This window comes from Tarenaya hassleriana, unplaced genomic scaffold (genome assembly GCF_000463585.1).
Source record: "Tarenaya hassleriana unplaced genomic scaffold, ASM46358v1 Cleome4, whole genome shotgun sequence".
Classification (NCBI taxonomy): domain Eukaryota; kingdom Viridiplantae; phylum Streptophyta; class Magnoliopsida; order Brassicales; family Cleomaceae; genus Tarenaya; species Tarenaya hassleriana.
The window spans coordinates 2,569,899-2,595,044 of NW_010966881.1; the positions used below are offsets into that span (position 1 = coordinate 2,569,899).

The following is a 25,146-nucleotide window of genomic DNA, read 5'->3' on the forward strand; positions in this document are numbered from 1 at the left end:
AATTCGGCAATTAAAAAAATTCACTTGCAAATTCATTGGATTCGTTCCTCTTCACACACAAATTTTAAAATCTACATTCTAAAAATTTAAATTTTTTTGAATATGTTTAACACTCACATACTCAAATCTGAAATTGATAAACCTAAACTCTATAAATTTAATTCACAGGACTCCTTGATAGAAAATTTTAAACTTTACTATCTATGTCAATCCTTAAACCTATTTTAAACTCAACCTCAATGGCGGTTTAATTAAAATAACACAGCCGAGTTTATACAGTCTAAGCAAAAACTACTTTTTAATACATAATAATCTAAACCGAGTTCATATAATCTATGCAAGAATCGTTACTAAAAAAAAAAGCTCATCTTTAAGTCGACATTTAGTACAAACCATCAAAAGATGAAGAACAAAGTCTCAAAGTGGAAGACGCCTTGTACATGATGATGATGATGATGATGATGATGATGATGATGATGATGATGATGATGATGATGATGATGCATTTAGTAGCCTCTTCAGCGTTGTGAACTCACTAACTCAGCTTGTGAAACCACACCAAACCGGCCGAACCTCTAATTATTAATCCATCTGATTAAGAAATCCGTAATTGTCGTTGGATTTCATTCATGGACGCCTCTTGTTGAGTGGCTTCACCGATGAAGAGCCCATGACCGGTTTCTTACCACCTGAAGATGATAACATTCCGTCAGTCATTAAGAGAATACTATTGGAAAGTAGCATTCAACATCCCTTTAGTTTTTCTGCTTATCGAGCTTCTGTCGGTAAGGCTACAAGAAAGAACGATGTGAGATGTTTAGCCTTTTCTTTCCTGGTTGCTTAATTCATAATGGATTTGGGAAAATTAGGAAATAAAAGAGTCCAGAACTCGCTAGGGATTATAATAACCTACAAGTCTACCAGTCTGATATGTCTGATGGCACATATCAAATCTTTTTCAACTCCTAAGTTGTTTGAGAGGCCCTTGCAGGCAGATAAAATGAGGACTTTGATAATAATAGATGTAAAAAAAACAAGAATATTTAAGCTGCAGAAAAATTTACTCGGTAAGGCCTTAGAGGAGGAGCTGCTGGCAGAAGGAGAATGTTTGGATGGCCTGGCTTTCGGCGTCTGCTTCAGAAGCCTTGATGACAAATTACTTCTGCTTCGAATACAGACGAAAGATCCAAGATCAAACAAAAGTGTTTATTCCACGAACCTCATATGCTCGAGAGAAAACGTAAAACAAAGCAATTCTTTCCATTCTACTGTCTATCCTACTTGTCTGAATTTAGAATGTGGAAAGTATAGTACAATATACTCACTTGATACTTTGCTCGGTGGCTTTCTCGCGTTTCGCAGATTTTTCTGATCTCTGTGACCTTAAGTCTTGTTGAGATTTTTCGGCATTTTCAGGGGGGAAGAGAGTAAACTCCACAGCATTGCTTATGGACCCATCAGTTTCTGTTCCCATCGAAATAACACTATCTGAGATATCACTCAATCGTTCCTCGGGATCTGCCTCTTCAGCTAAACTATTATTGCCATTGGTGCAGAATTCCTTTCGATATCTGCTTTCATCTGCTAAGTGCTGTGATCCAGAATCCGAGTTGTCGACGTCTGAAATGGCTCTTCCGGGGAATCATGGTCTTGCTGTCGCCGAGCGTTCGGTGAAGCTCCTACGGAATGACTTCTCGGAGATCTTAGACTGCTTAAATCCTGTTTTAGGGCACCGGTATTACCTTTCAGCCATTGTAACTCTTGAATCTCTCCGTCTTTCTTGGCAATCACATCCTTTAACTTCGATACCTGCAATATCGAGGGATATCAAGAAGTGCTGTTATGTCTATTGCACATCTTAAAATTAACATAATATGTCATCTATTGACAATGCTACAGAATCATGTTGCTTTATACATTGTGATCACTACTTTTCAAAGCAAAATTTATCAGGAAACTGTTCAGCTGTGCCTACTTAGGCCTTTGTAATTTAAGGATACGTCAACTAAACCGGAAACTCCATTCGATTGTGGCAACAGTAAGTTCATGTCGATTGAAGCCAGTAATATCCACTTGATTGTGACAACAGTAAGTTCATATGGATTGAAGCCAGTAACATCCAGATTGAATGGTTTCAGTATAAAATATGATAGAGCTAAACACAAGAAGTGACTGATTTCAATTGCATATAATCATTTTCAATGGAGAAATAAAATGAGATAAAGGGGGAAGGGAAAAAAGAAAGGCACCTGCTCCATGAGTTGTCTAACATCCCGCCCCTCTTTGTTGCTTTTTGCTGCACCTAACTCAACACCCGAAACCCTTTCAGCAAACTTCAAAGTACTTACGGTCTCGGAATACGAATCTTCATCTGGATTGATCTGCACAAACATAAGAGTTTTGGCCTGTCCTCCTAAGAAACAAAAAAAAAAAACAAAAAAAACATAGGGACAGTGAACCAAAGAGTGATGAAAGAAATCCAACAGCACAAGACTGAATACAATCTTATATGTTGGGTTGGCTGTCGTTTCATGGATGAATATAGCATAGTTACCAAGGGAACTCTGAAGGACTTGTGTCAACTTGCTGTTTCGGTACGGGACATGAGGGTTCTTTTGCGATAAGGCAAAGATAACATCTCCGAGAGCTGACAACGATTTGTTTATATGTTGTGCTTCTTTGAGCCTCTCTCCAGTTGCTTCAGAGCGATCAACCCTCTCACTTCCGGCAAGATCAACCAAATGCAGACTACCGCGAAGGGTAGAGTCAGTCTCCATGTCAACACCACGTACATGAACAGAGAGAACACTGCAGAGAAACAACCAAACAATTGACATGCTCAATCCTTAAAATGAAGAGGCATAGTTAACACTACAAGGCAAAAAAACGAGAATATAAGAAAATAGAGATGAACCAGTGTGATCTACTGCTCCTTTCATTAAGAGCTGTGGCACCAACAGCTCTGTTCGTTAGCCCGATGGTCATTAGTTCAAGGACATCTTCAGTTGATCTCACACAATGTATGCTTGCATCAGGGACTGCTAGCCCATTCGGTAGTGCGGTAGTACAAATCCCAAGTGTATGTATGCAAGTTAAAGAAAATTTCCCATTTTGAACACAAATGAGAGAGACAAAAGTATATGATATTATCCACTATATAATCACATAAAGCAACAAGATTCCTCCACCCTGGGAAACAGTACGACTAATACCTACGATCCCAGTTTCCAAGTAGTAGAAACCGCAACACAGAAAAACCTATATGCACACATCGCTCAAACGCACACACATATATCCACCAAAAAAAAGTACTAAGATAATACCAGTCTGAGAGAAGGATATCTTCTATTGGAACCGCCTTCAGAAAGTAGATCACGAACTTGCTCATTATATATCTCAACCATTTGAACACAAACTTCGTATTCGATGGTGTTTTGCCTACTCTGACTTAGCTCAAACAAGTCATTGAGAGCTCGATAGTTCACACCCCAGTCTTCTTTTGAAGTTATACTTGGTCCGCTCTTTACATATATGCAAAATGGGTTGTGCATCGATTAGAAGCTCAAATGATTGGCTTACATATAACATGAGCCACAACAAACGGATTGCTCACCATTGTATAAGTTTTTCCAGAGCCTGTCTGACCATAGGCAAATATACAAACGTTGTAGCCATCAAGAATGGATCGAATTAGTGGCCGAGTATCTAAAAATACATCCTCTGCATAAACAAGAACATGCTGAATTAATGGATATAAAGCCATTAATAATTTTAACCCGACATATGAAACAAAAGAAAACTGTAGAAACGAGGAGAGACACCAGAAGGTCCAGAACACTAAAGAAAGGAAGGTTAAAAAGGGGAAGATGAGATATTGACCTTGAGTTGCTGTTTGACCAAAAACTTTGTTGAATTTAAACAGTCGATGTGTATCTTTGCCTTGCTTTAAGGGATTTGCCACAACCAATTCACCATTCTCACCAATGTATTCTATAGTCGGTTGCCTCTTGTTTTGCCCCGGAAGGAATGGTCTAATCCGGCAATAGACCCTGATATTTCCTTTTGGAAAAGAAATATCAAATAACATAAGCCAATCCTGAAGGCTCAAACAAATGAGGAGCAAAGGTTTCTACCTTTTAATTCCTGTACTTCATTGTACAGTCTCCTGTTTTCTTCAAGGACCACATGGTAATTTTTCGCTGCGTCAACCACTCCTTTGAGCTTTGAGCCTAAGAAAATGACTCAAATATGAAAAGCAGAGTAACCCAAAATAACATCAAGGCAAAGCAAACAACACAATTAGTGAAATGATCATTCTTACCGTAGTGATTTAGATCGAGAATATAGCTCTTCCGTGTCAGTATGACTTCATGTTTTAAAGACTCTGAAGTAGCCCTCAACTCCTGGAAAATTCACAGACTCAGTGTTAGCAAAAGAACTATGGATACTGACATATATTTGTAAGACTATCAATAAAGTCAAACCTGCAGAGCCCCTGACTGCCTGTCTATGAAGCTCTGGTAGGTACCCTCTTTATTCTCCCATTTTTGTGATTTAGATTCGCATAGCTTTTCAAGTTCTTCCACCTTCTTAGCTGAATCTACTTCACGAAACTCTGCATCCTTCAATTTCTTCTCCAATTCAACTTTAATTTTTTGAGCTTTTGCTTCAAGTTCCAAACAGCGGTTTTCATGTGTTCGTTTCTCCATTTCAAGTTCTCCCTTCAGCTTAGAAATCTCAGCATCTCTACACTCCTTTTCCTTTCTCAAACTTAGCACATCATTTTCTTCCGACCTTTTTCTATCTTCCATTCTGGCATTCTCAAGCTACAATGCACAAGAAAGTATTAACACAACTATCGAACATGCGATGCAAAAGAAAAAACATCTACACATTATCCACGGTATAGCACAAGGAACGATAATCCTTTTAATATTTTCTTATATATGTTTATAACAAACCGCATAAACACCAACGATTTGGCAACGAATTTAGAACTTTATCCATTTCAAAGACTTTGGTTCAACAGTTTCTTTTCTACAAGTAAGATGCCCCATACCACGGGCCAAGTATAAACATACATCACTAGAAGCAGGAAATGAAAGCTACATGTTATATAGATAACATACCTTTATATGCTCCAGACAGTTCGTTACAATCTACAAAATAAAAGAAGACCAAACAATTAGGGAAATAACTGCAGAGAGAAGCATCATACCACAACTAGAAACTGAAATACATATTGTACCTCATTCTCCTCTATTGTCCCAGCTGCCAAGGTTTCTAAAACTTTTATCCTTGATCGATACTTTTCTTCACGGACCCTAAAAAGGATATTTTGCTGCACCCATTTCACAGGCAGACTTAATGACTTTGTCAGAAGAATTGTACGTAAACATTCAACAAAAAAATACAAAAGGAAAAACCAGAAGTACTCGTACATTCTTTGAGTTTTCTGCTTGAACTGAAATCCGATATTCTATTACTTGTAGAATTGCTTTCAATACAGATGCCATAGCCTGAAATACATAGAAAAACAGAAAGAGGAAAGAGAAAAAATGCTGTGATCGTAGGGTCCATAAGCTGTAGCAACCAGGAAACAACAAATTAAGGAAGTGCAGCATCTGTAGCTCAATTGCTGGCGTACATTAGAGACATTCCCATTCATATTCTTCAAGCTCTCTTCCATAAGCCTATCCAGCATGTCAAATAGTGAACGAGTGGAGGCATTCTACCAAGGCAGGAATTGAAATTGCATCAGAAGCAAAGATAAAAGCTTGAAGCTTGACCAACATTGAGAGAATTTTTTATAAGACTTTACTTACTTGTAAACTGTTTGATTTCAGTAATTCCAAAATTTTAGCATCAGAGATATTGATATCAGTTCCAACCTCGACTTGAAATCCATCACTGAGTTTGTTATCGTCTCCCTTTGAATGGTCTTCCGGCAAACTACATCTCCTTCTTGCACACATTGAGTTCGTGCTATACTCACCATCGGAAAAGCTTGCTTTAAGTGCCTTAAGGGACTGAAAAACTGGCACCATATCGCCCTGCATAGTATCTTATACTATTAGTCAACAATACCAGATTAGAAGAATAAGTGAGAGAGAGGGTGGAAGGACATGGAAAAAGAAACCCTGAGATTTTGATGTCACGAGGCTAAAGCTGAAATTTGTCCTCTGTGCAAATTATGTAATAGCCCCAAACTAGAACATTGTTCTGTCCAGTAGATATGTAGAACACACAATTTTATATGCACTTCACATATATGATCCGATTTGCTCAGTTTCTTGAATCAGTAGCCATAATAATATGCAAATTAAAATGTGGAAATGCAATACCACACTAGCTGTTTTAAAGACATTAAATATTCAATTGCAAACAAATTGATCTATCGAGGAAAAAAGGGAACAAACCTGCTGTAAGTTTGAAGCCTCAAACCTCGGCAAGGCCATTTCATCCATGGCTGTAAGAAACCACTCTATTTTTACACTAGCAGACTCAAAACTGTCACCCTGTAGAATAGCCCAAAAACGGTGAGTCCAGCAGAAAGCACAAAACTAGAAGGTTAAAAACAGCAAACAGGAAGAAACACATGGATCAGTAAAACATTCTACACATAAAACAATTCATGCGCACCATTCTTACTGAACCAGGACTAAGCTGATTCAGGAGGCTGCACAAGACAGTTCCATCCATGAAGCATGCTCTCAGTTCCTCTTCTGAAGCATCCCGTGGTAAATTCAAATAAGGAAGCATCTCATTTAACCACTCTACCAAACTCTGATGACCTGAAAGCAGTTTAGAAGTGATTAAATTTAAGCACATAAAATCATCATCTTATTTATGTTTTCTCCTAGACCAGAAATTTAGAGCATAGAAGCTTTTGGCTCTCAATAATGTTATGACACCAGCTTAAACCATTAAAAGGTCTGTTGGAATATCAGGAAAACATTTGTGAAAATAGAAGCATCCATTCGCCACCTTGCACTAAGATTGACTATTCTACTTTCAACTAGAGATATAATGTAAGATACTCATTATTCACTGGAACTGTTTTCTATGTCAAAACTCAAGTTCTGAAGTACAGATGTTTCAGAGGACTTGCCAGACTTCTGGGATAACTGAAGAGGATACAAAACAAGCACCAGCAGGAGAGAAGATAAACAACAAACAAGCAGCGTAAAGAATATTGCCTTTCTTAAAATCATCCATGCTTTCACGACTTTCTGAACTGTAAAAACTCAAGATGCTCGACCCATTTGGCCGACTATAGGCACCAATCATGCTGGCGCCCTGTTGCAGATGACTGTTCATTCTGAATTTGAGATTCTTGGACTCCAGAATTAAGTGTGTGATGAGACCTAAAACAAATGGTCCAATCCCAAATCAGTCTTAGAAAACAAATGCAGCTCCAAGTAAGCAATAATGGTCACTTCAAGAAGTATGATCTGCTTATCTCATGCAAGCCATGGAAATATCTCCTCTCACCTACACATGAGCCATTGGTTCCAAGAATTTGTGCCCTCTAAGATAGTTTCTCACCATAAACGAAAGGGGATTAGCATAACCTAAACCTCTTGGGGTACAAATATTCACACTGAAGACAACCCAACAAGCTAATAATTTCAATCTCAAGTGAAAAAAGCTTCTCGATTTCGAGGGTACAAAGGCAAAAATCCACAAGATATTCTGAAAAGTAAAGTTTCTTCTCAACATTTTCATCTTCGCAGCGAGGAACAACCACAACGCCGAACCGAATATAACACCTAACAGATCTAACCATAAAATCAGCTCAAATTCCAAACTACATTCCCTAATTTTGCCTAAAGAACCAGATCCGGACAAAACCCTTAAGAAAACATCTCCGCTACACAAATGTTCGCAACAGAGAAGCAGCAGAAAGAGATACGAACACGAACCTGAGACGCCATGGGAGGGCCGGATTGAGACCTCAAGAAACGCAACAATGGCGACTCACTCTGACGAAATCTGACGGTAAATCCTCAAATCCACGAAGAAAGACCCCGGAGTACAATCCTTCGCCGGATGAAAATCCAGAAACTCCAGTCGGCGCAATTTGCTTACTGTTTTTCCCCTTTCTCTGTTTGGATTCCGAAAAAAAAAACAAGAAAACGGGAAATTTGCTAACTACGGGAGGCAAAAAAAATGTTTGTTTCTTTAGTTATTTTTATATTTTAGAAATTGCATAAAAAGTTTAAAATAACAAAAATAAAGTTTTATGTGATGGTGGGTCCCACCTGATTCTCCCGCTGTGGCTCCGTCTTAGCTTTTGATTTTCCCTTTTTAGTAATAAACAATTCCATTTGAAAATCATTAATTTTTATTTTTAATAACTACTTTACTTTTAATTAAAAAAATAAAGAATAAATTTATATTTAAATTCATTAATTTTTATTTGAAGATCAAAACAAAAACAAAAGTAATCACTCTGTCGAAAATGTTGTTCTTTAATACGTAATAGAACGTGTTTTCGTCTTATATTTTTTTCTGGGAAAATAGAAATTACAGTAATTTAATTATTTTTTGTGGTCAAGAAAAGTCAAATGGACCTGAAATTGTTGGGTACAAGCCCGGAAATACCGCTAATGTCTAAACCGGTCCGGTTAAGAACTTAATGGGCCTAACCACCGTTTTGATCTCTGGGTCCAGATCCAGCCCAGTATGGGTTACATAAGGCCTCATCTTTTTGTTTTCTCAGGTTAAAAGCAAGCCGGCAACCCGGCCGTTGTAAATGGTTACTTTTTGAAAATTGGATGACAATTTTTATTTTTTTATATTAATTTAATATTTTTTTATTCGAAATTAACCGTTAATAATTTTTTTTTCTTATCGGAAAGTGGCTTATAAATTCTGCATATCTAATGCTTAATCAATGCTAACTTTTGTACGTAAAAGATTATATATCTACTTTTTTCTATATTCAGGGCTCTGTCACAAGTATTACAGAAAACTCGCCATAAATTCCACGTGGAAATATGAATCCTTATATCATAAAGTATATGTTTCATGTTTCCAATGATTATTTTAATTTTGGCAACAAATTTTCAGGGCTTTATGATATTTTGATTTGGTGGTGGTGGGGCTTTTTTCACATTTAATGCAGGGTTGATATATGGAAACTATTTTTAATTCACCTTTTTTTTAATTATTTTTTCTGTCAATATTTTAATGTTTTACAGTGGTCCACAGACCACATATTTATAACGAATGTTGTGGGTTTTTATAACCATTCATTGGACTGATCGCAATCGCGCGTATATAAAGTAAATTGAATTATTACTGTGCTGTTTTTTATCTTTCAAAATCAATGTTATTTAAAAGAAAAAATATTCTTCTACGAAATTCAATTTTATCATCACGCCGAAAACAAGTATTAAGAAATATTTAAATCAGAGTTTTATCTTATTAATTATGTTTAATTATATATCCTCTTGTTTTTTACGGTTCTGCATGCATGGCGTCACGCTCATCATACATGGAACGTGGAAAAGAGTGGTTGATTTAAAAATACAATAAATAATTAAAATTCAATTTATGAGAACACAGAGAATGTGCATTCGCTTTAACCACGGGAATTTAATCATCAAACAAATTATTATTTGTTTATGGCTGTAATTGTTACACACGATAAACGAAAACATGATTAGTTTTAGATCAAAATTATAAAATCTATTTACGGAAAAGACATATATACCTTGTTATTTCGTCTTTTCAATATGGAAACATTCAATGTATATTAATTTACAGTACTTTTTGTAGAAATTTATAATAATTGTTGGTGCATGCATCATAAAACCTATGTTATTAGAAAAATATAAATTTATATCAACAATATGAAAATCATAATTTTTTAGTGGTAAGACGAATACGATGGGATGGAATCTAGATAATAACGTAAGAATATTCTGGGAATTCTGCATAATAAACAATAAATATCGACCGGAAGAGAGCATGTGTGTGTGTATTATTGTGTATATTATATATATACAATTATTGTGTATATTATATATATATACACACACACTATATTAGTACGTGTGTGTGTGCGCGCGCGCGCGTATATGCGTATACTAACGTATTTATATGTACAAGTGGTCAAGAACGTGACACGATACCGAGTACATTAACAAATACGTATTAATGATACTTAATTTGATGGTCTGAATTAAAAAAAAGTTTAATTCCAATTTAATATGGATTTCGAGTATTTCCGATATTTTATAAATAATGTATTCATAATTTAGTACATAAATTTTAACTCTCATCAAAATTACAAAAAAAAGGATAATTTTACTAAATAAATTTAACAAAAATTTCATAAGTAATTATACCAGACACGAGTATACTAAAAATAGGTAAATATTCCAATTGATATCTAAATTTAAATAAAAATTGGAATCTAGTTTCAGTTCAACTAGAGAAATATTTTATTTTTATCATTGCCCAAATAAATTAAATATCTGGCAATTTAGAACATGAAAAATTCGGGTAATTTACAAATATCGCATATTTTATATATACACATAAAATGGTATAAATTGTAGTATTATTAAAAAAACTTTGAGGAATGTATACAATTTAGTTATTGTTAATTTATGAGAGAGAGGGGGAAACCCCTAGATGAGTTGGTAAGGTAGTTTGTCCCATGCCATAAAGTTGTGGGTTCGACTCCTTGCTAACGCATCTATCGCCTGTCAGTTACGGCTGATTCACCTCCCACGCGTGTGTTGCAGGCTCGTGCGTGTGGGCTTGGGTTTACTCGGTCAGCGCGCCCGAAGGGTAGCAGCCGGGGTTCCCAATGTATCAAAAAAAAAAAAAAAATTTATGAGAGAGAAAAAAGAGCTGGCATTGCTATCAATGCGAATTAAGTAAAGTGGACCACAGAATACAATGGACTGCTCCATGCACATGCAATCAATGCCAGCATCTATGCCTTTTATTTCGTTACTTTTATATGTTCAGTAAAAAAAATATATACTTTATCTTCTTTAAATTTATAGTTTAAATTTTATCTGTAACAAAAAAAAAGTATTTTTCTAATGTATAGGCAATAATAAGTTAAGAAATAAGAATATATGCGAAGAAAAGGATTGAAGTCAAACTCACATATCTGTAGTCGAGTGGTATCTGGACTGGAAGTGAGGGTGTTCCTCCTTCAGGTCAGGGATTCGAATCCAGACATGCGGGAAGGGAGAGACATAGCCAATAGCTGTGTGTTCAAAAGCTGCTACCGGACCCAGGGAGATGTAGGTTGGGCCGAAGGTTCAGGTGAACTTTCTGGTTTGACAAAAAAAAAAAAAAAATTGAAGTCAATCTATCATTTTCCTTCTTTTTTCATAAAACATAATATTTTATTTTATTAATCCCATATATAAAATTCAATTCAATAGATTATACGAAAATAAAAGATTTTCCTGAATTAATTTTGTCTAATTCAAGTTATTCAACTTGTTTCTTCCGAAGTTAATGCATGATTAATTGATGTATAAAACAATAAATTATATTATTTGAAATTATGAACAAACCGCAATAGGTCAAAAGTGTCCCATTGATTTGTCCCTATGCGTCCCCCACGAAGCCCGTAAATCTTACGAAAAAAACTGATTTAAAGTGATAAAAAAATATGATATGATGAAAATAACGATTTTGCCCCTTTTGTGGGTAAATACAATTTTGTCCTTTGTTTTTTTGGTAAAGTACAATTTTGTCCTTTGCTCTAACATGTAATCTTATATTGTATTTAATTATTTTTTAGCACGACGAACGGGACACTTTACATTTAATTCGAAATGCATAAATTAGATTTTATTTAAATCGATTTTACGCTCGATGTTGTACGATTATTTTAATCAATCCCCACCAGTTCATTATGGCAAGTTGTAATTTACATTCCCATATCTTATATACTTCCTATTTATATTACATATATTTGGTTTGCTCATTTCACATCTTTTCTATTTTACTAGATTTGCATGTTCGAAGTAGTAAAATATATAATAGTATATATAAATTCCACTATTATATAGAATTTGTTATATTCTCTGATTTTCTTTCATTTTGAAAATACCAAAATTCTATACTTTTCGATCTATAAATTTTGTCCTTGCTTCATTGGAATATATATTCAACAAAAACTATGATAGATAACATAATAATATTTATGGCAAATCGAAACAAGTCGATTCGTTTTGGGTTTGGCTCGTTATAACTCTTTTTTTTTTTACGACTAAGGAAAATCTCGATCGCCTAAATTAACCGGATAAACAAACCCTGAGCTAAAAGACAAATATAAAATTTATTTAATTGTAAGAGGAAAAACACCTAATAAATGATATATAAATGAGTGAAATTTATTATTAAAACAACAAATACAAGTTGATAAAAAAAAATCATTCACAAATTTTGTTGGTCTAATGGTAAGAAGGCATTCAAATTATTCTATTATCCCGAGTTTAAATCCAAACGTATGGAGGAATATTGGTCCGAACTTCTCCGATCTTTTGTGAAATATAGTTTGACCAAATATATGTTGAATTTCCTTATTATAAAAAAAAACCCCATTATACATATATATTAATACGGCAACAAATAAATTTCACATTTAACAAAGAAAGAAACACAATTCTTTGATTAAAAATATACTCTCAATTTTCGAATCCGCCGAGTTCGATTGAGCTCGTGGTCATGATGAATTGGTTCGTCATACTCGTTTTTAAATGATTTATGAAATTGCTAATTTAAGTAGCTTGAAAATAAATTTATAAACGAGCCAAATCATGAATATTTATTATAGATGAGAGATGGTCTCTTAAATATTTATGAAATTAAAAAATGCTTATTTATCTGAAAATTATACAAAAAAAATGTTATATATCGATTATGTTCATATTTTTTTTTTTAATTTTTATTTTATGTTCATATGTTGATTTTAAACTAAGATGAATGATAGAGAAAACTGAATAGACTCTGTAAATTTGGAATAAATTTATAATATTACAAAGACAATTGTAAAGTGACAACAAGTTTTTTTTATGCAAGAAACCAAAGTCTCCGTAATTAATTTGAAAGCTACAAATTGTACTTAATTCGTTGAAGATAAACCCTAATGTAGAAATTTCTTTGCCTTATTAATTGACATAATGAAATGTTAATCACGAAGGTCCATGTCAAGGAATAATTAACAATGCCCTCCATTCATATAATGATTCTTGGCCTCTATTAATCTTTGCATTACGCAAATTTCAATGCAAATCCACGTGACTATACTAAGCGTTATCAACTAGGCACAAGCCAATTTCGGGATCTTTAAAGTGTTTGACTTGTGTTATTTTGTAAATATATAAAAAACATATAGACATACATACATATTAATATACATACATATATATATACACACACATGCTTACGTACTCGAAAGACACGGACAAACAACTCAATCAACACTAAATGTTTCGAACACGATTTGGATAACTCAACCAGTAAAACGAGGACAATTTACTCCTAACTTTAAGATTCTACCGATTCCAATTAGGAGTGGACATTCGATTCGGTTATTTTGATTATTATCCGAAATCAAGTTTATATATATAGCATTAGCTATACCGCACCTCTATGTACGGTTTAAAACAACTACGACACATTTAAGTTTTTATTTGAAATCCGAATACTCAAATTGAATATATCGGTGTGTGCATATATGCACAGACACTAACTCTATGGTGTCGTTGGAGGATCAGGATGTGTATATTAAAGCGTTGCTAAGCTTTTAAAAGGCGTTCCTTTTGTAGGGACCAAACACGTCTCTCCTTTATGTCAGACATGAACTCAATGGCCAGTTGATAAGGTTTTTTATAATTATTTTATTTTTCCAAATTTTACTTCAAACTTTTTTTATTTTTTTTAAAAATTATATACACATGCATATATGTATGTGATAGAGGGAAAACAAAGAAAAAAAATAAGATGAAAATAAATAACTTTCAAAATTACGAACCAACATGAGCTTTTGTCGGTCTGCCTTGGAAAGCTCTTCGAGGCAAAACATTAAATTCTTGCATTTCGTTGTGGCATTTCAATTTTATGTATCATTGTCTGTGCATCTGTGTTTTGTTTATGATTGCAATAAAATTTATTCCATACTCCTATCTCTAAAAGAGTTTTTTTATATTTTTTTAAAAATAACATAAAAAATTCAAATTATCTTATATCTCTCGTGTATAAACGGTCGACCCGGTATAAAATATAAATCCCCTCGACTAAAATTTTTGGGATTTAATAAAAATGAGTAAAAAAAATATTTCGACCTAACTCGCCTCATCGCGAACTAAACGAAATTGTTCGTAAACCAAATAAACTCAAGTTTGTGTGACATAGTAGTAGGAGAATGTACAAAACATATTTTTATTCTGGATTCAAATTCAAGTGTGGAGAAAGACATTCACTCGGATTTCTCTGACCTTTGAGAGATGCAGTTGGACCAAATACTTAGTGATTTTTCGGATTATAAAAAATAAAATAAAATAAACATAATAAAAATATTCAGTTTTTTAATTGAGTTAGACAAATTTTGGCTAAAGTCGTCTAAAAAATCGACCGGAGGTTGGATAAAAAATCTTAACTCAGTTTACACACCTATTATTTAATATACATATATATTTTTAGTTTCTAGCAATTAGATTGAATTTTCAATCATCTTATGATTAGTTATAAAAGAGCATATTTGATGATTACTATATTTGATTACCTCTCGCCTTTATCAATTTTTATTCCATTCTTTCATTTTCTATATATAACCATTATAATCTTCTAAATTATATATATATATATATAAGAATAATTTGTATCAAATTTATAAAGGACCATAAAACTTTATACTCCACAAGAAGCTGAACACAAGCGATTCGCCCTCCAACAAAATATTTCAGAATTTAAAATATTTGAGGGTAATCATAAATGATTAAAAGTATTTAAAAAGTATAATTTTATTCGGCAATGGCCGGTTATTATTATTATTATTAACGCCCATATAGCTTTTTTTCTGAAATTTCTTTGCTTTTTGTTTTTGGTCAGTTTCATTTTTTTTTTCATTTTCATCAATTTTTGAGTTCCACCACCTCCAACATATCGAGAGAGATTGAGACAGAGCACGAGTCTCTCAACTCTCAAACTTCAAGCAAAACAAAATTTGCCTGAATAATTTAATGTTCTTTCTCCCATATACAAAAAAAAAAAAGATTTCTTCCTGCGACAAAAAAAGTTTTTTTAATGTGTTAAAATAGCAAAACTCTTCTCGGTTTGTCTTTTTCCGGCGAAAAATAATGTCATGAAATCAAAGCTCGAAACCTTAAAACCCCATCTAGGGTTTGTTTCTTGTCTCTGTTGCTGATATTGATGCTTCCGCACACCCCAAAATAAAAAAAAATATATGTAAATAAAAATTTGTTTATATGCAAATCTCTACATGATCTTTGTTGACCCTTTTTTTTTCCTGGTAATTAAATCTGATACTGTTTCCTTTTTTTGATGGGTTATTCTCTGCTGTTTTTTTTCTTCTAGTTTTTCTATTTCTGGGTGATTTTTTTTTCTATCAATGGGGGTGTAGAGATGAAGAAACAATGGTCGCCGGACAAAACAGAACGGTGCCGGAGAATCTGAAGAAACAACTTGCGGTTGCTGTTCGAAGTATACAGTGGAGCTACGCAATCTTCTGGTCTGTCTCCGCTTCTGAACCAGGGTACTATATGCTCACCCTTCTTAGTTTTTTTTTCTTCCAAATTTAGATTTTTTTTGTCGGAGTTTATAATTTCGGGAAACTTCTTGTTTCGTTAATTTCAATCTTCTATAATTAGCTAATATTGACACACACACCGAATCTTCTTGCTTTGTCCGAATCTGGGTTTGTTCATTCTGTTCGAAGTGATGAGATTCTTTGTTAAGAATATTTTATGGGTTTGACTTCAGAATTTCCATTGTTGTCTCCCAAAACAATCATTTCAAGAACTGAAGTTCTCAAGCTCGGACATTTCGATCAATCTCTGAAACTTGTTTTTGTTAAAATCCAAACCATTGGATTCGCTTGAAATCTTAATTTTGGATGTACCAAGAAAAAAAAAAGAATCTGGTTCATTGTTCATCACTTCCGGAATCTCGAAAAAACATTCACGAATCTCAAAACACAATGTCTTTCGAATCATCAATTATTCCATTTCGCGAGTGGTTGATCTTATTTTTTTGAGCTTTGCAGAGTGTTGGAGTGGACAGATGGGTACTACAATGGCGACATCAAGACACGGAAAACGATTCAGACGACGGCAGAGATCAGAGCCGACCAGTTAGGGTTGCAGAGAAGCGAGCAGCTGAGAGAGCTTTTCGACTCTCTCTCCGCCGGAGAATCCTCCGCTGGATCTCAGGTTCTCCGGCGCTCCTCCGCCTCCGCCCTCGCGCCGGAGGACCTCACCGACACCGAGTGGTATTACTTGGTCTGCATGTCCTCCGTCTTCAGCATTGGCGAAGGGTAATTCTGTCATTTCCCTTACCCGTTCCTCTTGTTTTCATGATTATTTATTATATTTTTTTTGTTATTGATTCATTTTTCTCATATTTGATTCGATTTTATTACATTCGTTTGAAACAAACCTTATTAAAAAAATAAATAAATATATTCCGGTTGGTCTTGTTTATACACCGGGTTTATAAACTTTAAAATTAATATATAGACTAATATTGCAATATGTTTGTTCTCTCCATTATATTCTAAACCCACACACCAAATTAACACGCTATTTGTCATTTTAAAATTCCAACCATAAACCACCAATCATATTTACATACACATGCAGACCCGTTTATATTTACTACACAATAAATGCTAAAACTTGTCGAGCGAATTCCCGGATGCATGCGTTATTCACGTTAATCATTTGAATTTCTCATTTGATATGTAATGGAAAAAAAATAATATTTTAAAATGAAGGGTATTTGCATCTTTTCTAACCTGTCGATTACTTGTTTTTGTTTGTTTATATATATATATATATATCTTTAATTTTTGTTTTTGTTTGTTTATCGTAGATTGCCTGGACGCACCTTAGAGAGCGGTGAAACGATATGGCTTTGTAACGCTCATAACGCCGACAGCAATGTCTTCAGCCGCTCTCTTCTAGCCAAAGTACGTTTGTTTTGCGTTTTGCTTTTACGTTTGCGTTTGTATTGTTAGTTTTGGATCATGAAACGCTATTTTCTGCGTTTGCTGTTAGAGTGCTTCGGTTCAAACAGTGGTTTGCTTTCCGTTTCTTGGGGGCGTCGTGGAGATTGGCACTACAGAACACGTAAGCTTATTGTCTCTTTTGTGATCTAACCCCAAACGTTTTCGATTTTAATAATAAACCCCAAAATGTTTACATAGTTGCAATCATACCCCTGCTTCGTCAATTAAACAACAGAGGATTAAAATTGTAATGATAAAAACTCGGTTTATGCAGATTACAGAGGATTTGAATCTGATACAATATGTACAGACATCGTTCTTGGAAGCTCCTCCTTACACCACAATCTCTACCAGACTCGATTATCACGAAGTTCTCGATCCTCAACAGATTCTAGGCGACGAAAAATACGTTCCCTTGTTCGGAAACGATTTTCCGGTGAATTCTCCGACCAAAACAACAAACGGGTTTGAACAAGAACTCGAAGATCATGATTCCTTGGTGGCCGAGGCGATCAATGGCGGTGCGTCTCAGGTGCAGAGTTGGCAACTTGTGGATGAAGAGCTCAGCAACTGCATTCATCAATCGCTGAATTCTAGCGATTGCATCTCGCAGACGTTTGTTGAGCCCGGAAGGGTTGCTTGCGGTTCAAGAAAGGGTAGAGTTCAGGAAACGCGGCAGCGGTTGGGGCAGATCCGAGAGCAAAACCACGTAAATTTGGCTGCCAAGAACGATGATTTGCATTACCAGGGCGTTCTCTCGATGGTTTTCAAGACGACCCATCAACTGATTCTTGGACCGCAGTTTCAGAACTGCGATAAAAGATCGAGCTTTACGAGGTGGAAGAGAGGAGCTTTTGTGAAATTCATAGGACCCAATACTGGCGGAAACATGCCTCAGAAAATGCTGAAGAAGATTATCTTCGAAGTGCCTCGGATGGACAAGAACGAGTTGTTTTTTGACACACCCGATGACAGCGGAGCTAGGGTTGGGGATGAGCTGGCGGCGAATCATGCCTTGTCTGACAAGAAACGTAGCGAGAAACTGAACCAACGGTTTATGATTCTGAGATCGATAATCCCTTCGATCAATAAGGTAATTGAATCAATAAGCTCCGGTTGATTTGGCACTGCATTTTATGGGAAAAAACCGAAAACTCGGACATGTTTCATTCGGTTAATGATAACCGGGTTTAGTCTGTCTTCATTCTTACAGGTTGACAAAGTATCAGTTCTTGACGACACCATAGAATACCTGCAAGAGCTAGAGAGAAGAGTCCAAGAACTGGAATCTTGCAGAGAATTAACAGATACAGAGACAAGAATGGCGAAGAGAAAGAAACCGAATGAAGCAGGAGAGAGAACATCTGCAACTTGCAGAGATCATACCGATCGTACCGGAAATGGGAAGAGGATTTTGGTTAGCAAGAGAAGGAATAGTGATGTGGAAGATGCTGAACCAGACTCCAGTTCAGCCGGTCTAACCGATAATTTGAGGATCGGTTTGGTCGGTAACGAGGTGGTTATCGAGCTTAGATGTGCTTGGCGAGAAGGTGTCTTGCTTGAGATAATGGATGTCATCAGTGATCTTAACTTGGATTCTCACTCGGTACAGTCTTCGACCGGTGACGGTTTTCTATGCTTAACCGTCAAATGCAAGGTACAATCTCAAACCCGGTTATCTTTAGATTATGTTTGGGTAACCGATATAAACCGAATTTGACGGGGGGGTTTTGGGTGCAGCACAAGGGTTCGAAAATAGCGACACCAGGAATGATCAAAGAGGCGCTTCAGAGAGTTGCATGGATATGCTGAGTTACCCCGGTTTAAATTGACATCTAGAATATTTGGTATTCAATGATCCTAACCGGATTTTGGGATTCTGAATTTTGAAAATTATGCGTCGTTAATGTAGAAACAAAGCTCTTCTTTTATTTTCTTTATCTTTTGTTGCTAGTTAGTAAATTTTAATACGATATTATCATATTTTAGATATTCCAAATGTGAATGAAGAAAAGTGGAGATACAAAGGAGTTGTGGTCAAAAGCTGTTAAAAGTGAGTGCACAAATTACAATGCCCAAATTTAACAGAGTAGCATCGAGGGGGTCCTCGCACATCTCATCTAACGTTCAACTTCATGGAAAGCGTCAACTCTCAAAATTAAAAATCATTATATTTATGTCTAGGGGAATAAATTTGCCCAAACCTATAAAATTCAGTCTATCCACTTCACCATATAATCAATTAGATGTTGAAACGAAATTTACAAAAATTGGATACTTCTTTGAATGTTTATGAAAATTCTAAAAGCCCGAAAAACCCCAAATGAGTTTGTTGAGTACTAGATCCTTTGACCATCAAATTAAAAAATTTGAATCTTCTTAACCATCCGTTATGAACAATCTAATCTGATTTATGTTTCTAATGTGGTTTGTAAACTATTATACGAAAGTAAATGGTTACCCAATGTATATCCGAAGGATAAATGACTGCAGATTCCCACGTTATAAAAAAAAATTGTAAAAATCAAAAAGAAAAAATTAAGAAATATTCATTGAAAAATCAACGAATGATAATTTGTAAGAAATTATTGGTAAAATTTGGGAAAGAAAATTAACAGTTCTTGGAATTACCAGACCTAATTTTATTTCACTAAAAAAATAGTTCAATATAGCGGTCATGATATATATATATATATATATATATATATAATATTGTGCGGCTGTATTATGATTATATATTTTTTTTTTCTATATTTATTTGGGCAGGCCTGTTCTGAGTCGAACGCAGAGGCCCCTGCAAAGAGGAAGAATTAAACGGCGCCTGCGGGCGCATAAGGGTAATTCGGTCAAAAGGCAAACCTTCCGAACGAGGCCGAAGTATCTCAACCTGAAACCAAAACAGGGATGTCCCAAGGGAGAAAAGAAGTCTGAAAATTTATGTAAACATCAAGTGAAATCGTATCTGCTTTATTAACAAAAAAAGGGAAAAAAAATCTAATTACGTATCGTCAAATGGTTGTATACATAATTTTACTACAAGAACGTTGAGTAAGACGGTAAAAACCTAGGTAACCTTGTGGGCATTGTTCCGAGCTCTGTGGAGATCTCAATCTCCAACTGTTCCAAGATTTGTTCAACGAGATCCGACACAACACACTCTGTCTCCCCTCCCCAATCCATCCACGAACATGGCTTTGTCAGATCTTTCTCCATAAGCTGTTCCAATGTTCTTGGATCTCCTCCTGAGTTGCAGACCAAACTCCAGTCAAAACGTTTCATGGCGTGGTCAACCAGATCTGTTCTCAGATCCAACGGAGTGAGCTTAGGGTTCTTCAATGGCGTGAAAGGCCAAGACTTTATGTCGTTTCTGTATATCTCGTGGAGAATCTCGCTCGTGTAATCAAGGAAAAGACCATGATGGTGATCATTCTTGTTGCTGTTGTTGCTGTTGCTTGAGAATTGGTCGAGCAGTGAGGTCTCGAGAGATGAGACGGAACATTTCACGAGGAGCTCTGTCCAGTTCAGTCCAGAAGTATTGAGAACTATCTTTACAAACTCCTGAACTGACCCTCTCGAGAATATGCTCTTAAGGTCGATTCTTGGGTCAGAAGAGAATCCAATCTGTTCTTCTGCAATGATCAATGGAATATGCAGGGGTTCATATATATATATTCGGGACAGAATGAACAAGAATTTTGCAATCTGAAATGAAATATTTGATCTGGATTCACCTGTGGAAGCATGTTTTGAATTTCCAGGACTTGTAGTATCATCTTCCATGTGAATTCTCGCAAGAACAGAGACTGGACTAGGGTGCTCCTGTTCTTGTTTCAGGTCGTTAATGGTATTGCTGTTCGATCTTTCTGGACTAGAAAAACCCGAAAATAGTGTTCTTGTCTCCAGATTTATCGAATGATCCTGAGAAGAATCAAAGTTATATTATATATCTTTATAATATATTGTACAATCGATGCTTCTTTCTTGAACATTTACCTCACATGAACTCCGCGAGAATCTCTGTTCCATGCATTCATCTTCCATGTCAGGTCTCGGATTGCTGTAAGAAGCTGAACCTGTAAAAATCTTACATGATTGGTCTTCATCTTCTGTTTAAAGGATGAATCACGTAGCTTCAGAGACATATTTTGAACAGTTTGCAGATTTTTACCTCTACACTTTTCTGAAACGCATTCACCAAATGATCGGAGATGATAATCCTGTTTCGGGTTGAACACGTTACCATTCTTGCCCGGGATTCTTAATCTGAAGCTCTGCTTCTCAAGTCGTAACCTCTCGAAACTACTCAATGCATGAGGAACTTCATAAACGGGCGATGAGATTGTTCTCTCATGGCGTCTTTCCACATTGAATCTCCTTGGCGATACATCATTCTCGGGGCTTAACCTGAAAACGTCGGATTCAACCCGTTTCTTGCGTTTAAAGACTGAAAACTCTGAGATTCCATGGCCAATTTTTCCACTTGAATCATCAGGTCTCCTTCGAGAATCTGTTTCATCGCTTGTTTTCTCCATCCACTTCTTCGTAGCCTCAGTTTCAGTATCTTCACAACTATCTTCGGGGATACAAATAGCACGTAGAAGCTTGTTTTCCCGGCCATTGTTCTTGTTAGACCCGACAACAAGTTTCAACTTCTTTGTCAGATGTCTGAATCTCAAGTAAGAACTATCATCATCCGAACTTGTTAACCTCGGCTTCAATAGAACAATTCTGTCCAAATCATCTTCTGATTCTCCTCGTTCTTTCATACGAGCTTCATATGATTCAGCTTTTGTCAAAGACTCCATTAAATCTTTGCCACATTTTCCAGAGAAAGAATTTGGATCTTGCAAGAGAGTAACGAACAATTCTTTGTTCGAACTCACAACATCAAGTGCTTCCAAGAACTGCTTAGACCGGTCTCTGCCAAGAACCTTTCCATTTTTTGCCTTCTGACATATCAATGCTTCGTTCACACGAACATGAAGGTTAATCTCGGGGCACTTGTCCGAGTCTGAATCCATATTCTTACATCTTTGGTCCCGACCCTTTTTCAGGCCCGGCTTCTTCTCATCCGTCTTCTCCTCGAGTTTCACAATCTCACTCAAAGAAGATTCCTTTTTTCGCTCCGAGATAACAACCTTGCCTTGAGTCTGAATTAGGCTATCAAAGGTTTCATCCTTTAGATACTCTGCCCTTCTTACCTCGCGATCCGATATTTCCCTAACGGATTTGGGACAAGACTTGTCATGTTTGGTTCCAGAAACAGATGATCTTCTCTTCGTTTTGATCTCAGCATTCACGTTCTAGAATGAATCAAAATTCCACTTCTTCTCAGAATCTGTCCTTATTATATAACCAATGAACAAACCAAACAAAACCATTGAACTTACATTAGTACACTGGCATTTCTCATGAAGCCTCCGGATCAAATCAAGCTGACTTTTCGTATAAACATTACCTGCATAAAAGAGAATCAAAGAACTCACCATTTCTTAATGAACTTCACAAGGATAAATCATGGTAGGAAATGATCAAGAAGCGCTCACCAGCAGAATCTCTGAACCCGTGTGACTTGTCTGAAACCAGTCTCTTACCAGACCAACCTTGTCTGAAATCAAACAAGTTTATCAATCTCCATGCACAACCAGCTTTGTATTTCTCATACACAAAAGGGCTTCTCTGGATAATTCCATGGCCGGTGCTTCTGGGCGATCCCTTCTTCTCCATGATCCAAGAATCAAACTGTCTCTTCACTCAAAAAACCCGTCCCTTGCTATGAAGTAAAATGAACCTGAGGAGCCAAGAAAAAAGACCAAAGAACACGTTTGATACAGAATTCGGGACATTTACTCAATTCACAGAACACTTGTGTTCTAGATTATATAGTTCAAAACATGGAAACAACAGAAAAGCAATTCTTGCTTTCTTGTGTCTGAAAATTGCTTCTTCTGTTCACTGTTTGGCAGGTGAATAAGAAAGCTGTCCATTTCATCTTCTTTCCTGTTTCTTTTTTTTTTTTGCCCCCTTTAATCCCTTGAACTGAATCTTCCATTAAAACAGCCTCAAGTTTTTTTTTCTCAGCAAACACCCTCAACAGATACGCGAACCCTTTCCTTTAGCATAAAAATTTCCTCTTTTCCATGGCTCTGCTTCAATGATGTCATACCCAGATTCTCCAAACACATCAGCATATCTATTTCCATGTGTATACATATATACACACACGCATATATGTATGAGCAGATGTACTTACCCCGAAATTTCGGTGAGAGTGGTCATAAAAATGAAATCTTTGTTCAGTCTCTGTGTTTGTGGTGCCAATCAGTAGCCGAGCTCAGTGTTGAACATTAAACCCCCCAAAAAAACCCATTTTTTTTTAAAAAAAAAAATATCACACAGATGGATTGAAGATCTTCAGAGAGTGGAAAATAAAGAGGTATTAAAAAAAAGGAGAAATCTTTAAGGGACCCTTGTCTCCTCATCTACCAGTGTAATCAATTTCCTCTTTTCTTTTCTCTCTTTTTTTTGGGGGTTTTTCTTTCAAAGAAATTTGTAGGGACAGTCACTACTGTTTATTCTCTGGAATGGGTCCTCGCCATTAAAGCGCAAGTGCTCGTCGCTGTTGCGATGATGAAGAAGAAGAAGAAGGAGAATGACGATGACGATGACGACTGTGGAAGGAAATGTCGTGAGATATTCGTGCCATGAAAACTATGATCGAGAAATCAAAGGGAAAAAAATAGAAACAAATCATAAGAGGAGAGAGAAACAAAAGGGAATGAAAAAAGAAATATCAATCCAAATTTTTTTTGGTTAATTTGTAATAGTTTTTTTTAAAAAAAGGGTAGCTGTTAAATCCTTTATTGGGATATGAATATTTTGTATTTGATTGAATATGAAAATGGCTTTTATGGTAATCATTAATTTCATTACCATGTTTTGCTAAACAAGTGACATGATTTTTTTTTCAATTTTGGAGAAAAAAATATTGAGGGTTGGGACTTGAGAACGAAAGGGACGTGAAAATTTGCAGAGTGGAGACAATGCTTTCCAATCAAGCTTTTGTTTCCGTCTTCTTCTTGATCTTCCTCCATATATATATATTTTCTAAATATAATTCACTTACATTTTACAATGCTATACACATCTGTGCGTATATATATATATACATATATACAGAATAATGTCTACATAATACGTGATTACAACTCGTATACGTTAGTCTACGTTTATAAATTATTATTATTATCCACATAACTTTATGACAAAGTTTTCCACCGTCCAATATTATGCATACGAATATTCTATTTAATAATTACTGCTATGAATGTTATATAGTGTATAGACAAAGGTATCACGGTATGGGACAATTTCCTCACCGTGACATAATTTGCGTAACATTCAAATAAATGATAAAACTGCCAAAAACAAAGTGAATATGCTTTATTATTTCCTTTTTTAATTGTTCAGTGATAACATTATTATTCAATGGCAACTGATTTTTTAATTATTATTATTATTATTATTACATTAACGCCAAATCTATCGTAGCATTTTCTTAAGACGGATTTTGCATTTAATTTTTTTTATGTAGTTTCAAATTGACCAAGTTAACATAATAATATACAGTTGTTCAGTTCGTCAATCTTTTAAATTATTATAATCGTGAAATTAAATAAAATTCAATAGTTTTTGTTTTAATCATTATCTGTAATCTTTGGTCAACATATTGTTAACGTAGCAAGGAAATCATCATCTGACTGCATGCTCAAATTATATATTTAGTGGTTTGACCGATAATAAAGTCAGGCGTTTAGGAGGTTATATATATTAGTACCAAACTTTAATGAATTTTAAACGAACAGCATTTTCAAATGTAAATTTTTTAAAAGAAATTATTTATTAATGCATTT

At 35.4% G+C, this 25,146-nt stretch overlaps 3 protein-coding genes across 6 annotated transcripts; 1 reads left to right on the top strand and 2 right to left on the bottom strand.

The window, feature by feature from the left end:
- Positions 1-220: 220 nt before the first annotated feature.
- LOC104823585 (kinesin-like protein KIN-14G) lies at positions 221-7,725 on the bottom strand. 2 transcript variants are annotated; one of them, XM_019203776.1, is made up of 21 exons: positions 7,495-7,708; positions 7,200-7,367; positions 6,643-6,794; positions 6,420-6,518; positions 5,826-6,053; positions 5,648-5,731; positions 5,442-5,519; positions 5,249-5,341; positions 5,130-5,159; positions 4,485-4,826; positions 4,322-4,403; positions 4,134-4,229; positions 3,880-4,059; positions 3,614-3,720; positions 3,343-3,521; positions 2,915-3,079; positions 2,555-2,808; positions 2,250-2,413; positions 1,326-1,809; positions 1,065-1,162; positions 221-689 (listed from the first exon to the last, which is right to left on the bottom strand). In XM_019203776.1, exons 2-19 carry the CDS (start codon positions 7,318-7,320, stop codon positions 1,585-1,587), a joined length of 2,679 nt encoding a protein of 892 aa, XP_019059321.1. In that variant the 5' UTR covers positions 7,321-7,367; positions 7,495-7,708; the 3' UTR covers positions 221-689; positions 1,065-1,162; positions 1,326-1,584. The 2 variants fall into 2 exon arrangements, with proteins under 2 accessions (XP_019059321.1, XP_019059322.1); XM_019203777.1 differs by lacking the exons at positions 221-689; positions 1,065-1,162; positions 1,326-1,809 and having other exon boundaries at positions 2,283-2,381; positions 7,495-7,725.
- A 7,401-nt stretch (positions 7,726-15,126) lies between these two features.
- Positions 15,127-19,223, top strand: LOC104823586 (transcription factor EGL1-like). 3 transcript variants are annotated; one of them, XM_010555216.2, is made up of 8 exons: positions 15,127-15,517; positions 15,629-15,760; positions 16,271-16,540; positions 17,098-17,194; positions 17,283-17,354; positions 17,508-18,326; positions 18,447-18,890; positions 18,974-19,223. In XM_010555216.2, the coding sequence occupies exons 2-8, from the start codon at positions 15,642-15,644 to the stop codon at positions 19,043-19,045; spliced, it is 1,893 nt and encodes a 630-aa protein (XP_010553518.1). In that variant the 5' UTR covers positions 15,127-15,517; positions 15,629-15,641; the 3' UTR covers positions 19,046-19,223. The 3 variants fall into 3 exon arrangements, with proteins under 3 accessions (XP_010553518.1, XP_010553519.1, XP_010553516.1); XM_010555217.2 differs by having other exon boundaries at positions 15,127-15,387; positions 15,583-15,760; XM_010555214.2 differs by having other exon boundaries at positions 15,127-15,387.
- A 956-nt stretch (positions 19,224-20,179) lies between these two features.
- On the bottom strand, positions 20,180-23,982 carry LOC104823587. Its single transcript, XM_010555218.2, has 7 exons — positions 23,487-23,982; positions 22,780-23,024; positions 22,624-22,691; positions 21,402-22,536; positions 21,227-21,306; positions 20,965-21,151; positions 20,180-20,862 (listed from the first exon to the last, which is right to left on the bottom strand). Exons 2-7 carry the CDS (start codon positions 22,958-22,960, stop codon positions 20,267-20,269), a joined length of 2,247 nt encoding a protein of 748 aa, XP_010553520.1. The 5' UTR covers positions 22,961-23,024; positions 23,487-23,982; the 3' UTR covers positions 20,180-20,266.
- Positions 23,983-25,146: the final 1,164 nt, after the last annotated feature.